The 22610-nt window shown below is 31.4% G+C and overlaps 1 protein-coding gene across 1 annotated transcript in view; it reads right to left on the bottom strand.

The window, feature by feature from the left end:
• The window catches only part of LOC117239622 (neurotrimin-like), a 257399-nt gene that overhangs the window by 41683 nt on the left and 193106 nt on the right, over positions 1–22610 (bottom strand). Inside the window, exons 3-4 of the mRNA XM_033505341.1 lie at positions 9642–9849; positions 5540–5698 (exon numbers count right to left, since the gene is read on the bottom strand). Coding sequence (XP_033361232.1) covers positions 5540–5698; positions 9642–9849 — 367 coding nt within the window. The remainder of the gene's footprint in view (positions 1–5539; positions 5699–9641; positions 9850–22610) is intronic.

Raw genomic sequence — 22610 nt, 5'->3', positions numbered from 1 at the left:
TCTTTACGTCAATTGGTGCGGAGTCGACCTGCATACAGATGTCGCAATATTAAATCATGATCACCAAATTGTCAGCATAGCAGTTTTTTTTTTTTTTATTTATTTGTTGAAATTACAATCAATTCTCGCGTTGAGAATTTTCAGTAATTTTTCTGGCGTGGCGCAGTGACATGGCTGTTTATTTACAATAAGTTAATACTTATTATAGATAGGTATAATTTATAAGTATTATAAGTAAGTGCATATGCTTAATTTGGATAATTAAATGAATCTGACGTTTAGGTCTAGCGGGTAGTGCCTCTTCAGCCTGCGAGTCTGGTCCGTCGTATCGAGTAGTCCAGTGATTAGGGGGTTTCGGTGTTTGTTGATTCTTTTGCTGTATCTGTTGCTATATTTTGCTATTTCCTCTTTGACGGTGGGTATCTTGAGGTCGCGGTGTATTGTTTCATTGGTTACATACCAAGGTGCGTCAATTAGGGATCTTAGCGTTTTCGATTGAAAGCGTTGGAGTATTTCAATGTTGGAGTTACTTGCTGTTCCCCATAGTTGGATTCCGTAGGTCCAGACAGGTTTTATTACGGTCTTGTAGAGGGTAATTTTATTCTGTATATTTAGTTTGGAGCGTCGGCCCGTGAGCCAATAGAGTTTTTTTAGTTTGTCCTTTAGTTGCTTCCTTTTATCTGAGATGTGTGTCTTCCACGTTAGTCTCCTGTCCAGGGTCATGCCCAGGTATCGGACTGTGTCCCTGCTAGGAACTGTTGCATTGTTGATGGTGACCTGGGGGCAGGTTTGTTTTCGGAGCGTGAAGGTTACATGTGAGGATTTCTTTTCGTTGACTTTGAAGCCCCATTTGTGAAACCACTTTTCCATGGAGTCGAGACTTCGCTGGAGAGTGGATGAGGCTATTACCGGGTCAGCGTGGGAAGCTAATAGCGCTGTGTCGTCTGCAAATGTCGCTATTGTTATATCATTTGATATAGGTAGGTCGGCAGTGTAGATGGAGTACAGTAGGGGTCCGAGGACACTACCTTGGGGTATGCCGGCTTCTATTGGGAATGTTGCGGAAGTGGCGTCTAGGTATTTAACCATGAATTGCCTATTGGTTAGGTAAGATTTTAGGATGGAGTAGTAGGGGTGGGGTAGGATCTTTTTAAGTTTGTATAGTAGCCCTTCATGCCATACTTTATCGAATGCCTGTTGGATGTCTAGGAAGACCGCTGAGCAATATTTTTTCTTTTCGAGTGTTTGGCTGATCGTATGAGTTAGGCGGTGGATTTGCTCTACTGTAGAATGATGTTTTCGGAAGCCGAATTGGTGATCTGGGAGTGTTTTCAAGTTCTCTAGGATTGGAAGGAGTCGGTTCGTGAGCATCTTCTCGAATAGTTTGGACAGGGTAGGTAAAAGACTGATTGGGCGATAGGAGCAGGTTTCGTATATCGGTTTACCGGGTTTAGGGATGAGGGTAATCAATGAGATTTTCCAAGCCTTAGGATAGTGTTCCAGGCGAAGGATAGCATTAAAAATCGATGTGATGAGTGCTATCCCTTTTGTGGGAAGTTCCTTGATTGCTCTATTGCCTATTAGGTCGTGTCCTGCTGCTTTCTTGGGGTTTAGGCGACTGATTGTTTCTATAGTCTCAGCAGAGGAGAAGGGTTCGATAGGAGGGGACATTTGGAAGGGGGTGTGCAGGTATTCAGTAACGTCCGCGGCGGTTTGGGGGGAATGGGGTTTGAATACTTTTGACAAGTGTTTTGCAAACAGGTCGGCTTTTTCTATGGGGCTTCGCGCCCATCCACCTTGCGGACGGCGGATAGGTGGGATTATTTGTGGGGGGCGTGTGAGTTTCCTGGAGGCCTTCCATAGTGAGTAGTTGGCGTCGGCTGTGGGGGATAAGCTGGCGAGGTATTTATGGAAACAGTCGTTTTTATAGTTTCTTAGGGTTCTGGATAGCTTTCTAGTTGCGTTGTTAAGTTTGCGTTTGTCCTCCGGTGTTCTATGGGCCTGCCATACTCTTCTTAGTCTTCGTTTTTCTGCTATTTTTTTTAGTATGTAATGGGGATATTCTTGTTTGCTGTTAGATGGCTTTGTCGGTGTAGAGAGGCGGATTGCGTTTATTATGCTCGTGTTTAAGTATTCCGTGGCTGCTTCGATATCTTCCTTTGTTTTTAGTGGGGTGAAGGCTGAGGTTGAGTGTGTAAAGACTTCTCTGAAGAGCTGCCAGTTGGTGTGTTGGTTGTGAATGGAGCCATTAGGTGTATTCTCGATGATTGTTGAACTGACTGTTGCTATCACGGGAGAATGATCAGAGGAGAGATCAGCCGAGGAGTTGATCTGGACGTGTCTTGATGGGATATTTTTAGTTATGAAGAAGTCGAGAAGGTCGGGTATTTTGTTGGTGTCAGTGGGCCAGTATGTGGGTTCGTATGTGGTGAGGTAGTTGAGGTTGTTGTTTGTTATGCTGTTTAGGAGGTTTTTGCCTCTTGCTGTAACCAGTCTGCTGCCCCATTGGATGTGCTTGGCGTTATAGTCTCCTCCAACTATGAATCTGTTGCCCAGGGTGTCCAGGAAGTTATCAAAGTCTTCTTTGGCGATGGAATGTCTGGGAGGGCAGTATACTGTTGAGGTGGTGATTGAGCCATGACAGTCTTCTATTGCTACGTTTGTTGCTTGGAGGTAGTCTTTCTGGAATGATGGGAGTTCGTAGTGCTTAATACTTGCTTTGATTATTATTCCGGTGCCACCGTGGGCCTTTCCGCTGGGGTGTAGCATAGCAGTTGAAAAGCACATCGTCATTGGTAGCATCGTCGTGGTTTTTATACTTACTTTTTATACATAAGTCAATAGCAGATTATTCCAATATATAATAGTACATATTGTAAGTATAATATGATATTCGCTAATAACCCTCAGAGGTAGGTGTAACTTTAAATAAATAAAATGCCGTGAATAATTATAAGCTCACTCGTATTTTTAAATTTTTCATAATATTAAAACAAAAATTGCCAAAATTGTTTATATAATTTCATTATATTACAATATAAAACAAAATTGAAGATACAAGGAACAAAAATTTTCTTTTTTGAAGCCTGGGAAAAATGAAAGTTTCTCTTAAAATTATGTTTTTAGCTGTGAAAAAATATAAACTCGATGTTAATTCTGTTACGTTTCCATTCAATATTTCGTGAACTTCTTCTTATTTTTATTTACTTTTATTAATTTGTTAGGTACACTACCCACTAACATATTTTTTTTTAAGTTCAACGATATTTTCTTAGATAGGTTTCTTTCCTGATCGTAGACTTTTCTTCCTGGAATTCCCCACAGGTTCTCGATCGGGTTCAGATCAATGTTCAATACTGCCCATGGTAATAATTCTATTTCGAAATCTTGAAACCACTTTTCTGTAGTGGCAATTGTATGAATAGGAGCATTGTAATGTTGAAAAATTGTCTTCTTGTCTTCTATTTCGCAGAAAGGCAATAATTCGTTATGTAACATTTGATATCTTATAGCGTTCAATTTACCCTACACAACAACAGTTTTACTTAACATATCAGCCATATCAAGAGTATAACAAACATTGTCAATCATTTCTTAGAAATATTGAAGAAATAATGCAGACAATGCGTTAGAGTCTAATGTTATTCACAACACTGTAAAATAAAAAAATATATTTCTAACGTAAAATTAACGTAAAATTACATGAACTTTTTTTATTATGTGGAATCTGGAATCACGCTTTATAAATATCGCCTATATTTTTTAACCCTTTGTATATGTATTGACAAATTTTATAAATCTAAAAGTGAATAGAATTTAAAGTACACGAAAAATTGAGGCACAGCTATTTCATTGTGAAATGTGCCAGTAACGTCTCATTTTTACTGAAAACAGCTTGCTAGATGTATATATTGCAGTTATTTATCGCTTTTTACGAGTTACACTCTGCCTATCAATTGATTTTAGGAAATTGTATAATAATCGCACAAAATGTAATAGGTACCTAATTATATGCGAATAAGATACACTTCCTCAAATCTTTATTTAAAGAAAGGAAACAATATTTATATTCGATAAGGTAAATTGTCACGTATTACAACGAAATTACTGTAAATGTAAACAAATTTCTATTTGCAAGTAGGTAGTAAAATCAACATTTGATTTAAGTTACTACGTTTTATTAAATTTGTTTTATAAAATTGTGTAATGTTAAATGTTAATGTAAAATAATGTTAAATTTTACAAATCAAAATACACACATGTATATAAAGAAAATTTTAATTATTCTTATACTCACATAAATGTAGAAAAATTTTGTGAAGTTTCCTAGACTTAGTACTACATTTGGCATACTGCAAGAAAATTATACTAAAGCGGTATATGTACAAAATTGTAATTATTTTGTATAATTTTAAATATATAACTGATTAGTTTTTTCATCTATTATTTTATTGGTAAACTACAAACGGCAAAGAGTTTAAATCTAACACTCTGCAAAGTGCACTTAATGCACTTTTCTTGTAAAAGTTTCCCATGTGAAAACATAGCAGTGCAAGATCTAATCTCAGAAAGGAAAGAATTGCACCTCCCAGATTCATCAATCTTCAAGGATAATGTTCATTTAACCATCGTCACACTTGTCTTCCGTAATGTTTCAGGTATCTATCGTTTAATTGTATCCGCGCCCACATACACATGCACACATTCATCAGTAAAGGAAGAAACACTTAAGAATAATTTACAAATCATCTTTTAGGAAGATAATTTGAAAAAAACTTATTTCAAAAATACTTCTAATGAGGTGCTTACATATTATGTTAGAATTGTTAAATTGTGGAAAGATATTTAATGAATATCATTTATTTAGTTTTATGTTTAATTACTTGTAGTTGGATCTAACATTAATGAACATTTAAACATTTGATGCAATTCGATCAAAAAATTGATATTTTTGTTTTATTTTCAAAGTTATGTTATGTTTGAAGAACATTTCTCTATTGTTGATTATTTAGGAAGGAATACATCTGCTTAATTCAACTTTTATGTTTATCTATAACGAATACCTGAAACTTCATAAAGCTTATTTAAACTTTTAGAGTGTGATTAGATAGGTATTTCAATTACTATTATATCCCCGCATTGAAGAGACATAATAACCTAACTCCGCAATATTAGGTTTCATTAGTCTTTAATTATTACCCTTATATCTATACTAACTAATATTAACTATTGTTTTTATCAGTAGCTATTAATTGTATATAGTTGCCAGATGATAAGATTAAAGGCTAAAAAATTAGTTTAAAGAGGTTCATACAAGATATATTTTACTTGCAATAATTTGGAAGCATCCAAACACATATGGACGGTTTTACTTGAACTGTATTAATGTTAGTCTAAAAAAATAGTTTTTTAATATTTAAAATTCAGTATGGCATTTATATCATATTAGGTAAAAAATAATAGATTAGATTTGACGCCCTTACGTTAGGTGTAAGGTTAGGTTTCAACACCAGATATAGATTTCAACATTATCCCTTACCTTCTTCGCCATTTCCAAGGAGTATAGTTTCTCCATCTTCTCGTCTCCATGTAATATTTGGAGTTGGAGATCCTTTAGCAGCGCAACGTAATGTAACGTTGCTTCCTTCTCTGACTATCATATCCGTACTTGTCATATAGTCTAAAATATCGGGCGGAACTGAAAAGAGAAAAATTACAAATTACACTAAAAAGGGAAAGGTTATAAATTATTATTATTATTTATTATTTTATTTATAAATTATTATTATTTATAAATTATTTATTATTTTCATTATAAATTATTACGTTAAATCTTTCTAAAGATTCTAGTCGGATTTTTCTGTCGCATTTTAGTTCGCTACGATGTAAACTTTTATTATTCTGTTTTAAACGATTCTTGTGTGATTTATAAATAAGGCTCTAGTTGAAAATAAATATGCATTTGTATTTTTACCGTAATCGACGACGGAGAAATTTACGAGCGAAAATAATCCTGATAAGTTTCAACAAGAGAACAAAAGTATTATTAAGACTAAGAAATTGTATGAAGCTTCTAAATCGTATATTCTTTCAAAAGATATGGAATTACTAAAGAAAAATCATCAAACTAGAAACATTAATTATATTTGAGTATGATCAAAATAGAAAAGTACTTTCCCATCTCTGCTTCAATAATACTTTAAAGATATTTTCATTAATCCGAATGATATTCAAAGTATTAAAGTAACTTAGTATTAAGCATTAAAAATAATTCTTGTGTAAAATTCTATAATATTTTCCCTTATAGTGGTAAAAAATACTTATTGTTAATATGTATAGGTGTCACAAATTTGAAGAGTTTCAAAATATTTAGTAATAAAGGCTACAAAAAACACAATTTATGACACGAAAGAACCCACTTTCATAAGAAAGTGAGAACGTTTTTAACGAATTAAGAAGTAAATTAAGCTTAAGAAGATTAAAAACATTTTTCAGCAAAAGATCCGATATTATTTTTTGATCCACCTAATACAGAGTGCTTCGAACAGTAGTACACGTCCTATTACGCGGGAGTAAAATTAGGTAATGGTGTTCCAAACATTGTTCTAACCACTAAACAGAAATTTGATCAGAATTAAGAAGAAGTACTCACTTTTCCCAATTCTCAAGAAACAAATGATAAAACCACCATAAATATTTCTTAAAGTAGATAATGAATAACAAGACGCATACACCCTCAATTACTACTGTAACAATTATTACAGTATTGTTTTTTTCATTCAACAGCACAGTGAATACGGATATATAATGCTACAGCAATTAAGCTTAATTAATCAAGAATTTTCAATATTTATAAGTAAATATTTGAGTACGTTAAAAAATTAAATTACTTATGTATATGAAATGTATGCGTAGATATCTATATAGGCATACCGTTTTAAATAAGAGAAAGATAATCAATAATATATCAAAATCAAAGAAAAATAAATTTAACATCTTGAGATCTTGCCGAGCAAGTTACCAATATTTGAATCATTGTTTGTTATCTGATTTTATTATCGCAGAAGCAATTATGTTTACTATACTATGTTCAAAATCCAATTATCCATTTAAACCCAAAGCTACTGAGAAATACATCCTATCGTTCTGTTTAACTACTTCATCACTCTATTTCTTGCTTTTCCTTTCTCTGTTTTCTCTGCACTTTTGCTCGTTTCAAAGACAGCAAACGGAAACGTACAAGTACATATATATGTACAATGTACAACATGCATTCCACTTGAAGCGTATTAAATTGAAGAATAGTTGTAAGTGAACAAAGTGACCTTAGACAAAACAATATTGTTCGACAATTATTTGGTATCTCTGAATTTTTACTTATCAAGAAGTTTGAAAGAAAAAGTTTACGCAACAGGAAGTAATATACATTAGGAATTAATGGAAAGAGCATGTAATACATTTTCAGAAATTAAAAGAAATTGATAAGAAATCCATACTCTAAACTGGAACTACAGAAATAGAGTTTTCACAAATTATGTTTACAAAACTCTCGTACTATGAACTTCAAAAATTTAAAAACTTCGAGAATTTTAAACTTTTGTGAAATATTAGAACATCACAAACTGCGTAAAATTACGCGTACTTGTGTATTTAGAACTTCCTAATAAATAAATGTTATTACTTTGTTAAAAATATTTAGTGTTGAAGAACATTTTTAATTCATTTACTAAACATTTGACTCTAGGAACAGTGTGAGATCGTTAACAATGTTGTCTACTATTGCCACTTGGGCTTTGGTAGTATCAAGATGATTTTGAATGTGATTACTTGCGTGGTATACGTCTTGGCTAAGGATGTTTTAACCACTTATCCTAGAATTGTTTCCAAGCTACACAATACTATTTGTTGATCACCATCTTTGTCTTGTCGAATGATCAGAAAATGCTTCAAAGTAAATCCATAAATACATCTTGACCACTGCCATTCACCTGAGTGATAGCATTAGATACGAAACATTAATTTCTGGACTATTATACATTAATGGACGAGTGCAAAATCAATAAAAAATTTAAGTACTTAAAAAAAGATATAATAAAATAATGGCAATAATAAAATCACCTCGCCAAGTACTATACGACATAAATAATTATATTTAATTTCTGGTTTCTATCACAGAATACAAAATTATATTGTATGAAAATATAGAGATGCATCATAGCAAACTAATCTTTTGCATGTAATGCATTTTTTTACACAATTTTGAGATGTCTGGATTATACAAGTAGATAGTTCCATCCCTTTATGCCGAACCTCTCCGTCACAGCCCCAAGATGTAATCGAGCATTCTCGTGAATTTTCCGGGTTGTTTGTTGCTTCCGGTTGCTCATAAATATTTTAGCATTTCACAAGAAGCAAAAGCGTTGCTTTGATCAAATTAGAGTATCAATCTCCTCAATCTTTTTTGAGGAGTCACTGCACTTACAGAGCATCATATTGGATAATTATGTTACATTTACCAATAATCATCAATTGATGATTCGGGATATTTTGTCCATCTTTTGTTCATTAGTCAGTAGTTCCATTTTCAATCTATCAGTAGCACTAATTTCTTTAAGATTGTATTCCGATATTATCTTTTACTTATAGAAATCATGTGATGCATATGACGCATGTAAAATATTATTAAACAATATCTAATTGTTGTATGTTTCAACATATAAGGCCCGGTGTAGACAAGCGACTTTTTGACATTATTTTCTCGTTGTATCGTATGTCTTCTTTCGCTTCCCCATTTAAAAACAACAAAAACAGATGTATGACGCAACAAGAACGCGACGTCGAAGAGTCGTTCGTCTACATCGCCCTTAAGAAACTTAGAATATTATCAATATTATATGTACATATTACAACAACCAACTAAAGATAATAAATTATACTAGATACGTGATATAATACAATACCAAATTAGTGAACTTGTTGAATATACTTCTTCACCGATTTAGATGCTCTTGACATTTGTTGTCAAGATCATCACTCCGAACAAGTATTTCCTATACATATGTATAAGGGGTAGTTAGTCATAATTTTTGAATTATACACAAAACTATGTTTGGTAGCGCATACAATGAACTTTGTAAAAAATAGATTTTGACAAATTTACTGATGGAACACACGTCGTACTTATTTGTGGGAAATCCAATATATTTTTCCTTCCTTATAACATCACTGGATTTAGATTCACTCACGTATACCGCCCCTACACGGTCCGCTTACGCTGGCTACCAGCTGTCACCACTTAAATATTCTAACCCTACTTACTCCTTTCCATTTGGAATTCAGTGACTGGAATTTTTAGTATTTTTTCGCTGTTTATATGCCACTATAAATATATTAAAAAAAGTTCTTGTTAAAATTCATGAAAAGATAACACATCGACAGCTTCACGCGACATGATACCTGACATGCTTTTCCGTATAACCCGGTAACTAAGATCAGGCACCCCTTATACGTATAGAAAAAAGTAGTTCATAATAATGATCTTGACAACTTATTTCAAGGATATCGAAGTCGATGAGGAGGTAGTTATTCGACAGGTTATCATTAAATGTCATTTAATATATGAAATGTAATGAATAACCAACCTACAACATCCAAGTAACCGGTTTGACTCTTCATCGGATCGGTGTTTATTTGACACATGTAGGCACCTCGATCGGATTCGCTCACGTCGCGTATGTGTAAATGCCATGTTTTGCGTTCAGTATGCGTTACTCCAATCCTATGATTCTTTGTAATCACGTGATTAGCTATTGTTAAAATAGTTTGTGTATCCACTCGTAACCATGCTACCTGAAAAAAGAATAAGAAATAAAGATATATAGCTTACTTGAACAATCCAAATACACAGCAACTTTATTTAATAATTTATTTACATGTATAATATTAAATTTGCTTGAATTTTCATTAACTTGAATTGTTAATTTCATATTATTCATAACGTTGCAGTTACAAATGTATTTTTCATTCTTATTGTATGCAAATGTGTTAATACAACAACAAGGAGGTCAATTATAAATATCTTTGATATGAAAGCTGGATATAGCCAGTTTTGCGAATGTATTAATTAAAATTCTTTTACCGCAGTCAACTGTTTCAATTTGAAGTTTGTCTAACATTTGTACGTCGTTTTATGTAATAGGACTTAATGTTTTCACAGTCAATAGAGATAGACACGTGATAAAGCCATAATACAGTGTAGGAGTAATTTACGGAAACAGGGTCCGTTTTTCCTTTGATCTAATCCTTTTCCTACCTTGTCAAACTGTCAGTTACTGAAGTGATTAAGATCGTTGAGGTCCTAGAAGGACTATTTTGATTTTGAGATATTCAGTAACTCACTACTAACACAACTAACTCAACATCAAATTGCGAGAGATGAATAAGGATTAATATCATTATTAAAAAATACATATGTTATGTTATTTCTCTTATAGAATAATTAATAACTAAAAATAATTTTGGTGTTACTACTGTTAAGAAAATACTAAAATACTATGTTACTATAACATTAATAATGATGATATACTTTTAGGAAGTAAAGCATGTTATTTACTGTATGAAATCTCTTTGATACTAATTCGGATATTTAAATCTTTACTTTTCACATTCGATATTTGTATATTTATTATAATAAAATTATATATTTACTAAATATAATAATCTTATCTTTCTCTTGGTCTTCGAAAATAAAGCAACGTGATAAATATAAACATTAAGTTATTAAAAAATACTATCCAGTAAAGACAAACGATGTTTGACATTACGTAAAATAAAATAACAGAACAATCTTAATGTAATCGTGTATCGGCAATAGTGCTAACAAGAGAACTGGCGTAAATAGCAATAAAAAACAAAGCCGAAAACGCAATTCTTTTATTCTTGATTTTCGTCATATTTCGGCATCAAAAATCACCCCTTAAATTATTTTAAAACAGTAACTGAACACCCTGTATAACATACTGTACACTATACAGGCTATTATGACCTGACGTATCTGTCACAGATGAAATCCGACTAAACAAAGCGATAAGATAGCGAAATTCCAAGCGCCTTAGCATGAGTGACCATCGGGATAACATCCGGTCACTCTATCCGTTCTCAGAAATATATGATCGAAGCCTTTTCCCACTCCCACGAATAAAGGAATTTAAATACTCCCCCTAAAATCATCCAATTCAGTCTTGAACAGTCACGCCTAGAGGTCGGAAGTGTATTATAAACCAGAAAAAAAAGTTTCTTTTCTTTCTTAAATTTCTTTTTATTTTACGTGACACATCCGTCGATGATCGACGAATTATTATTATCCAAGACTTCGATTTATTTTATTAGATATTTAAAATTACGGTCATGGAAATGATTAAATAAAGTTTTAGACGATGTATTAAAAAATTGAAATTTATAACATTATGGAAGCAAATATTAAATTAAATAGATATTTATGCAATATTATGTTTTATTATTATATTTTAATAATTTAATATCGTTTATATAATTTGAATAAAATTTCCTAAAAGGAAAACTAGAAAATATCATGTACACCTATAATCAAGAAATATTTTATATTTAATAACTTAGTTCAATTAACGAAAATAATAAATTAATAATTATAGGACACTTATTTACCTTAGTATAAGTCAATATTAACGGGACATAAGAAAATTAAATGAGTGCAACAATTTTACAAATAATAGGATAGATGCACAGATACTTTTACATACATATTTAATACTTTCAATTAAAATATAACATGGCTATTAATTATAGTATTTTGAAACATCATTTAGCCAATCTGTTTGAACAATGAGTACCATAATGTATAGCGTCAATAGGATACAGCGCCAACCAATCCTGATTTATAGTCCGCCGCGCGCCGTTACCGTTCAGGCAGGATAATTAGAACGTGGCTATAAGAATTCAGCCAACAAAATTTTTCCTCTTCAAGTCGAGAGCAAATTCTCGTGTTTTTCAGAAAATTCCTTCCTTAATCATTCTTCCATCTAGTCCATTTCTTCTTCTATTTCTCCCTTTTCCCTCTTACTTATCCTAGTATTTGTTTCTTCGTTTTTCATTTCTCTCAGTTCCTATCCAATTAATATGCCACGATTTATGTACTATGGAATTTATTTTACGCTTGAATATCAACTTAAGATTTAGTAACTTCTAATTAATGAATATAAGATACTAACATATTCACTAGTTTGACAATTTTGTTATTAGTAGTAGCTTTTAAAATAATTGAAGAACTGATTCGATTATCATTACTAATTAGTAAAACGTTCAATAATAATTGGAGAATGTGGTGCACTATTTATGCATATAGCACAGTGTTACATGAAAGATAGTGACGGTCATATACTTACGGACAGTTGCAAATTCTAATTTTGTTTACGAGATTGCAAAATTAGATAGGAGCAAACGTAAGTTTCTTGCATGCGGAGTAAGTTTAAACATTACTTTATATGGTAGCCAAACAAAGCTTACCTTTCAATATTAATACATTTTATTACGATTTTTAATATCAGCTGCAATATTATAAGCGAGCGTGCTTTTCACGTTTTACATATTTATTGGTTTTTAATTTATAATGCATTAATATCTAGTTTGTATAGCGCTTTGTTTTATAGTCTCGCCATATTTTGGTGGCATAAATTGTATTAATTTAATGCATCTCTTTCTTGGTATAGACTTTCGACCATTTTCGATAACAGTAGATACAATTCTTCTAAATTCGTTGGCTTTATTCCTTCACGAATTTTTTGACGTCGATCCATAACGTTTCCATCGCTTTATTTAATACTTTGTTCGCTTAAAAATTGCTTAATACCCGAGCCATGCGCTTCGAATCAATATCGACTTGGTAGTTCCGGTCGTTTGGCATTCGATCACGGGCAGGTGGGAGTAGCACATCTTTAATTATTTCTATGTACCTACGTAAAACTGTCCCGCTATGCGATGTATGGTATCGATTCCATTAATAGTCATTGCACTCCAGACGAAGACTGAATCTCTCCACCATCTTCGATTGTGAATTTGTTACAATCTTTATCTCTCTAGTAGTGTCTTATATATTTTTCTATCAAAATTAAATTGAACATTGTCTCATCCGTGAAAGTGATTTTAGACCACTGTTGTAGATTCTAATTCTAATGTTTTTTAACAAACGCAATTCTTTCCCGTCTAATTACTCTGTATGAATGAGCAAAACCCTCGTTAGCAATAAACATAAACGGCTTGTTTGTTCCACGAAGTGATGGATTTCTTAAAACATATATTCAGTATTGTACGGACGCGTTTATGTCCGGTGGTGGACACAAATGTTGTGTGCTGATATAGTTATTGTTATCAGCCACGGTATATCAGTGATTGGGTAAGAAGTTTACACTTTTTTGAACGCAATAGTACTAGGGAACTTGTACTTTAATAAAAAAGTACAAGTGTGCAATGGAATATAGCATAATGTATGTATTTTGTTGTTTGTATTATGATGTTTCTGCTAATCGATTATTAGAATATGTATACTGATTGAATATTGAAATATGTCTATACTGATTAATGGCTCGAATATGTATACCGATGGAAAACTAGAATATGTATATTCCACCTGGATTGTTCGAGCTTTCAAGTTTGTTCGGGACACACGTTGATTGGTTATTGTTAAAAATTAATTTTCCAGTCAACGGCGTTCTGAATGTCACGACAAATATCACGTTTTCTGGCAGCTTCTATATCAACTTACAGTTGAACATATAATTTGATTCTACAATTTCAAATTACACAACGCTGAAATATTTTTTAAAATAATGAAGCACAGTGATCCAGCGATTTCGGGTTTTATTACCACTATCATTTAACTGCCGTCATGACATGTATAACATTCATTAACACACGGTAACGAATAACCGATACCAAATCCCAGCGATATTGCATCGCTAGTCTACAGAATCATACGGTATCAAACTGTGAGATCGCGTCGAGTTTCACTCGTTTTCGTTATTCCGATGTGATTATTTTCCATTATTTATGTTAGAAATCTCTGGAATTTGACTAATGCACGAATTACTCCATCGAGAGACACAAATTTTTAAATTTACCGTATAATACGGTACGTATTATATTTTTAAGTATGTGCCCATTTAAATTGTTACGTAAAGATGAAATTCTTATAAATTTGTTAATATTGGCAGCACTTACATACTTAAAATTCATAACATACCTACTCATTCATAACAAATTCATAACATATTCTGCATACAAGAAACTTGCGTTTAACAACATCTGATTTTGTAATTTCATAAACAGAATTTAAATGTCCCAAAATAGTATATTACATCGAAAACAAAACAAAACAAAACAAAGCGGAGCAAAGCGGAGCAAAGCGGAGTAAAGCGGAGCAAAACAAAACAAAACAGAAATATTACTTGTAGTATAATATTTGAAGATTGACTTTGGGAGACGAAGATTCTTGAATTCTTGATATTGATACAAAATTACTTATTTGAATCATATGCAGCATTAACATTTTTTATCCTTCTTTGCAGTTTTTCTAGTAATATTTTTTCGTTATTAGAACACTTTCTCATAATATTCTCATAAATCCTATCAAAGAGGGGGTCTCAACAAATGTGATACAATAAGGATCCTACGTGAAAAACAAAACAAAGGTATAAAATAATGTTCTTTCATATTTAGTTCAATTTTCTTGTAAACGTAGCGTCAGATGAAAAAAGGTTTATTCCATATTTTCGACTTGGTTTTCTAATAAATTTATAATTGCGCTAGAAATTTTATATAAAAATTTTGATTAGCGAATGCATATATGTATAGTATATGTATTATATGTATAAAGTGCTACATTATATAGCATATATGTATTACATAGATGGATGAAAATATTTTTTCATTATCTCTCCACTGCTACTGAAGTGCACAGTGTACATCTTTTACCCTATTGCGACAGCTGCTGAAAGCGACGTAGTATTCGAATAGTAACAATGGTAATGCATTCGTTGTATTTAATCAAGCGTCAAACAATCGTTCACGTTAACTGAGCGTCACACCCAGCGAATCATCCACGTTCTGTGTGACCACGAGCCCGGATAAAATGGTTGCCGTTTGAGAGGCATTATTTCTCCCTTGCGACTAGTCCCTTGTCTCTCTCGATGTCCATCACAATACCTTCACACAGACACTCCTTCATAGTAGTCCTATCACTTACAACTATTGTATTACATAGTCTTAAGATGTAACGGAATTGATCTTTATTTGTAAATGCTTTCCTTTCATTTATGAATCATAAATTTTGTGAACGAAAGTATGATTATTTCAATTCGTAGAAATAGATTTACGGACCTTATAGCTATATCAAAATTTTTAATTGTATTCATAATTTCTATATTTATTTTGAATCAGTATTAAAATAATTATATATATTTTACATTCCCAATATTTCCAATATTAAGTCAAGTATTGATTTCGAGGATAAAAATGGTACATTAAAATACCAAATTTTAGTAAATTACTTTATTATATATTCTTCATTCAAATTTTAAATGGAGTATTGTATCTGTCCAATGATTGCTTATCAGAAAAAGTATACTATTAAACTAATACATGCATTTCAGAAAACGATATTTTAATTTCACGTAAATGTATGACGTTTGGTCATACGTGGTGCTATCGTTATTCGATTAAATTTTAATTACTCAATTATTCGATAAAATTAAATGTTAGAAATGCTACGTGTCTTACATGTATACAGTTATATACATACGTTTATATGTACATATTGTATTGAAATATCATTTTATCGCTATACGAACATTATTATAAGTTATATTATAGTCACTCAATATTTAATTGAGTATAAAGCAAATAACCTGCAAATTTTAATAATCTCATAATAGTTTCGGCAGTTCGTAGTCTTGTGATGTATGTAGCTACGTATTATGTGTTACAAATTTTCCAAAGTACAAAACAGTGATTTGTGTATTGCTTAAAATGTATTTTTTTACAAATAAATTAATTAATGCAGTAAACTAATTTACAATTGCGCATATAGTACTCGGAAATATGTGGCAGAAACGCAGGCAAGAAGTGCTGCTGAGCTTATATTATAGGTAGTATAATGCCTTCAAAATACAGAGGTTTAGCCAACAGGATGTATGTATTACGTCACGTTTTGTAAATTCTGGTCGCGACTAATTAAAGTGTCCATTCACTTTAAAGTCATTTCAACTGCACCGGTAGGCCATTTTTTATTTAAACATTTTGCTCGTTGGTTAGCATGTATAGTTCCTTTCACCGAAGTGTAAAAAACGCGTGAAACGTGATAAAAGTTCAATTTCTATCGAATTTTCAATAGAAACATCATTGGAATTTAGTTACTACACGATTCGTTGCAATTACACGTTCATTTACCCCATGCGTTTCATAGTGTAAGATTTTCCAGAGATTACACGATTCCTATTATGTGATTCCTGCTTCGTCTGCTTATTCTCTTTTGTAACCGGAGACAAAGGACCTTAATACCTTAAGCTTCGTTTCCCATTTTCTTGCACATGAGTGATTACCTGCAACTTTTTCAGTGAGTTCTCCAAAGAAGATCGTAACTTAAATCTACCAGCAGCAATGAGAATACGAGTATATTGCTAGTATGCATTATTCTCTCATGCGCTTAACTGCTTTTGATTGTCATGCCTATCAGATCACGAAGCAGATCACTATGCAAAATAATATGCATATTACAATATCATATCAGCATAATACTCTTTCCTACTTTCACACTGACAATCCAAACAACATTTCACTCTTGAACCTTTTTCCGGTTGAACCAATTTATCTATATAATAAAAAGGGGTGTTTACTTATGGAGGATTAATGTGCTCTATCTGTATTTTTGTTATCTACAAATCTTATTTATCCGAAATTCATGATATCAAATTATATGTATAATATGAACTGTTTTATTGAAGGTTTAAAAAACAATGTAACAACTGTTACGCCACGAGGCTTACTATAGGCCGTATTTTTAACCGTCGCTCGCGATTCTACAGTGTCGCACAGATCGTAGCAGTGTCAAACAGATCGTCTTATCTGGCCGACAGAAAATATAGCCGAGCGCATAGTTGTCACCAAGCAGCGAGTTCTAGAAACGTCGATTTCGGTTCGTTATTTCATACACATAAGGTGGCATACGTGATCATAGACGCGAACGGTGACGTGATCCGAGCGTAGTAGGGGTCGTCTCCCAGAGAAGACAACGAAAAGGATCGAAGGGCAATTAGTCCCTTCTGAAGAGTCAAACGTTATACATCGAGAGGTCTGACGATTAAAATTAAAGTAGCTTAGTCTAACGAATTCATTGAGAGGTATCGTAAAGTCGGGTCGAATTTCTGTAACATATTAACTGTATTCATCGCTAACGTTTTTATTATTACATTCATTATTGTTAAATATACAAGCTATATTAACCTGTTAATTCAGTGTTAAACTCATTTGAATCACCTTTGTTATCTTAATCGAAACAGGGGAACGACTATTTCGTGGCGTTGATTAGCAGAATCGTAGCGAGAATTTACGCCTCTCGCTGACGTGCTTTCCTCGCGACCGCGTCTCTTCGCGAACGGTCGTAACAACAACATTGTTCCAAATTATATTTTCTATAAATGATTTCCTTATATAAGTACCTTCTTTTGAATGTACATACAAATACATTGGCTACATATGATTTATAATGAATCAAAATTATTCTGCTTATTTACTTGAATTTGGAAATTTAGTTTGATATTTAAAAGTGAATATCTATTTTCAACATCATATTGGCTCATTTTTATATACGTCACCTTCCACGATTTTTTGATTTTGTATTCAACATGCTTTAATTAAATGAAATTTGAAATTCATACCTCGGGAGTCTAAATGTTCAAATTTTATCCCTACATTCTTATAAAAAACGTCTTTAAAACGCAAGAAGATAATATAAAACTAAATATACTTATTAGGTTTATTATTCTGCTTTATGATGTTTTTTTTACTAACTAGAAAATTTCATTATTTTTTGGAATTATAGGTATTAGAATTTTCATAAAATTATCTTGGCCTATTTTTATTTGCTTCCTACAAGCTATTTCGGATTATGTCTGAAAAATAACCAAGTAAAACCATCGGTATATCTGCTGTCTCCAGTCCGATTTAGCAGAAAACATTTTTCTAACCGAGTCCCCTTCTCACGACCCCTTTTACGAAACTCGCTTTTACGTTTTATATCAAAAGAGTAAGTAATTTTTTGCCACATAACCGTCTCGTGCCTTTTATTTTACCACATTTCCTCTTTTCTATATAAATAGGTATATTCTGAAACTCTTTTAAACGAATTTATTTACACATTGAATATATAGCCAGAGTGAATCTGTGCTGTTTTTTAACGCTAATTTTCTCATTTAAGTTGCGAACCGATAATATCTAACAATAATAAGAGAGAACAGGATGAAAGAAAGAAATGCGTAGAACTGTTGATACTGTACATTTTTGTTCCTAATTTTTCATTTTCAAGGTTTATACCGCTTAATTGAACCAACCACAATAAATAGATGCGTTACCGTAAGCGATAATGAATTGTCAGGGTGTAAAGGTGCATCACTGTTCCGTGCCAAGCAATAGGAAGAAAAAATTACCGCGGGTCAAAAGTGGAAGGTTTCGCCTCATAATGCGAAGGGAGAAAGAATTGTGTTTTGTCATGTCGACGATTAATAAACGGGGCAAAGTTCCTTTCACTGAATCCCCTTTTCCATTAATATTTTCAATTCGTTCAAATAGAAACACCCAGGATCAATATATAACATGTCATAGGAATTATAAAATAAATGATCTTCGTGTTATAATTAAATAATAATAATTAATCAAGCCTAAATTTAATTACGTTATAATTTGATAGTTATCTCTTTTATTATATGAAACGCATTATATGAAACGATGATACGTTTCTAGAACTCTTCGTGTAATGATAATAGCAAATTCATTTATTAAACGCTCTTTATTCCTGCTAAATAACGAAATAAAATTGTTAAGTAGAAACAAAATTTTAATTTATGATCGGAGTTTGTACTTCTATTTTCAGTTTGTATAGTTCGAAAGGGAACTTTTGTTACATGATATTTCTATAACATAAATTTTGTATCGACGTAATTACAGTAATGTTAAATATTGATTTCATGTGAGGTAGCTTAGACGGCTTTGACCTTGACATATGTTGTCAAAGACAATTTCTTGAGTATTTTACTAATATTTACTAATACTTAACATTACTGCAATTAGGTAGATACAAATTTTACTTATATTATACAAATACTATATAATAAAAGTTCCCCTTTTGAGCTATAAAAATTGAACATAAGATTATAAACTCCAAACTTAAATTAAAATGTGATTTCCTAAAGTTAATATTTACCCAGGAATGCAATGCGGTGTATTTATGAATGAAAATTTGTGACATATCTTTTCAATACAAATATATCTAATTTGAAATTTTTTAATTTGAGGTATCTGACCATTTTTTAAAGATTAAAATTTTATATATAACTTAATCATTTTTTGATGTTACGGAAACATGATAGGTCTGTTTCTACATGTATGTGCATACATATATTTATATAATAATACATATATGCGTTTACGAGCAGTGTATAGTGCATAGACTTCCACTTTTAACGGACAAACTTTTAGAGTATGTAGAAATACCCAGCGCGAAAAATAATGTTCATGTAAATATATGTATGTTACAATTAGTTACTTTACATTACATTACATTATATTACATTATATCAATTTGTTACAACATACTGACATTATTATAATCAAACAAGGAATATATTACCCATAGTGCAGAATATTATAGTTTACATTGCACTGTAAGAACTTATTATTTCATGTAAAATATTACCACAGCTATCAACATTAAAACTAAGGGAATTTCTAAAACTAAACTTCTCTTAAAACTAAGAAATTTCTCTTCGAATTTTTATAGCCACAAATTTAAATTCTGATTCTGAATTTGAATGAACTTCTAACTTTCTTTTTCTTGATAGAATTAAGAGCCAGGTAAAGGTACACGTGATGAAATGATTAATAAAATCCATAGAATTACATGTATTGCGAGTTTTGGAAAATATGTTTTATTGTACTTAATATGTATGTATATGAGAATGATTTTTATTTTATGATTAATATCAAATCGAACTCCTAGATTATATGATCTGTTTAAAAATTGATTTATAATTCGTAATAAGAGTATAAATGTAAAAAAATATAAGGAAAACGTTGACTTGAAAAAAAACGAAACTTCAAAAAACAAATTTTTATTACTTTCATAAGATTCACGTTTACCTGGCACCATTCCAAGAAAATAATAACGTAACATTTTACTTCGAAGCGATCGACTACTAGATTTCTATCGGTATTTTCTGAAACTTGTCGCAACTAGTATGGCAATAAACGTTGAAGCTTTTCACAAGAAGCCTGAATTTAAAATGTATGCAAGTGTTGGATAAGTTAATAATATATAGTAAGATATAATAAGGTAATAATGCGGAATAATAAGTAAGATATCAGACATCGCAATAAAATTATAAGACACCTATCATTTTAATGAATATCATAATATAGTTACGTAGTATTATACAATTTCTGAAACATAATCATTACAGAATTATACAGATACAGTGACTTCTACTGCAGTCGCTATTTATACTTAAATGAAAAGAATCCACTTTCAAGAATCGGAAATTTTACAAATACACACCGTCAAATATCTTAGCCTTCATCTGGACAACAAATTAAATAAAATACAAGAAAAAGTCAAACAAATCAAGACTAGCAGGAAATCAATGAACTGGCTCGCAGCCAGAAGCTCTAAACTGAAAACACGCAGAAAACTACAAATCTATAAAACCATTACTAAACCCATCTGGATTCTGGACATATGGAATTCAAATCTAGGGCATGACTGCTAAATCTTGTATTAAGAAAATAGAAAATCTACAATCAGTTATCTTAAGAGATACACTAAATGTACCATGGTGCATAAGAAACGATGACATAAGAGCAGTATTGAAAATCTCTACTGCGAAAGATGAAATTAGAAGATATATATAAAAAAAAAAAAAAAACTACACCATTACAAAATAAAATCCACACGAACCAACTAGCTAAAAGTTGCAACTCAGGATTAGCCAGAAAGCTCAGAAGGAAACATCTTTTAGATTTATTAACATCTAACAAGTAATACACTACATACACGTTCATACATATTCGTTACAGAATTAAAATATTGCTCCAGAAATTATCGATAAAAGTATCGAAATCCGCACGTTACCTTACACTTAATACTTATAAGCATACAATTCGGAACATTTAATAAACGAGCCTAGAAAAAAATATAATTAAGGTTCTTCAGTATAAGTAAGCATATTTATTTATATTCTGCTTGTAACAAATCCATTAATTTTGAGTCATACAAATATTATTTAAAAACTTATTATTATTTATAACACAGGAAATATTTTTACAAAATAAATGAAAATAATTCGTGAGGGAACTAAATTTTATTTATCATTTAATACCTCTTTCATTTTTATGTTCGTTGATAAAAATTTATATGTATACAATTTTTTTACTGACATTTGTAGTAAGACTTTTACTTATCTTCACAGTCATTAAATTATCTACTATTTACATAAATTTCTCATATCTTAAAATTTTTTTAGTAACATTCAGATCAGAAATTTCGATAAACTATAGTAACCCTCCTATATTTGTGATAATATACACTTTTCTAATGTGCATACTAACTGCATCGTGTTGATAAAAAAAGTATAATATTTTTTCACAACATTTGATAAACGTGCCTAGTTAACCATTTTACTTTACGTATCTTGTACCGTCTGCTCTATCTATATTTCTATTTATCTTTTTGTCTTTTTTATATTGTAAATTTTTATTTTCTCAGATCTAAAAAATATTTGTAAAATCCATTGGATCTGTTGAACTCGCAGCGTTTGTTATATGAAGGTTTTACTTTTCAGCATCATTTATTCCATCTTATTTTTTGTTTTGTAAAACCGAATATTTTTATAAATATCTAGCATAGTTGCAATTTTTCTATAGAAACCGTCGTTTTAGATAGTCTATTTTTTTCATGATTGTTACATGCTTTTCACATTTGTGATTGAATTTAAAGATTGAATTTATGTCATTTTCAAAATGGCACATTATTCCTAAGAGATTGTACATTCCTCTTTATTTCTTACGTAATTACAGATGACAAAGTGACATCTGTTTAATGTATGTATATCACATTTCAAATGATTAATCACTTGTATTTCTTTCTTACATAATTTTTTCTGTGTACTTCGGGCATTTAACTATATCATATATTAAAACTAATAGTTTTCATTAAATATCAAACTCAGAATCATGGTCATTTCTTATAGTTAGAATTATTTCGTGCACTGATGAAAGAAAAAGAAAATGCTTAATGAAGTACAACTTTTCCTAAT

The sequence above is a fragment of the Bombus vosnesenskii genome, unplaced genomic scaffold (genome assembly GCF_011952255.1).
Source record: "Bombus vosnesenskii isolate JDL3184/JDL3185 unplaced genomic scaffold, Bvos_JDL3184-5_v1.1 scf7180000014105, whole genome shotgun sequence".
NCBI classification, from domain to species: domain Eukaryota; kingdom Metazoa; phylum Arthropoda; class Insecta; order Hymenoptera; family Apidae; genus Bombus; species Bombus vosnesenskii.
The sequence above is the reverse complement of the archived record's forward strand: the minus strand, read 5'-3'. Positions and strand labels throughout refer to the sequence as shown.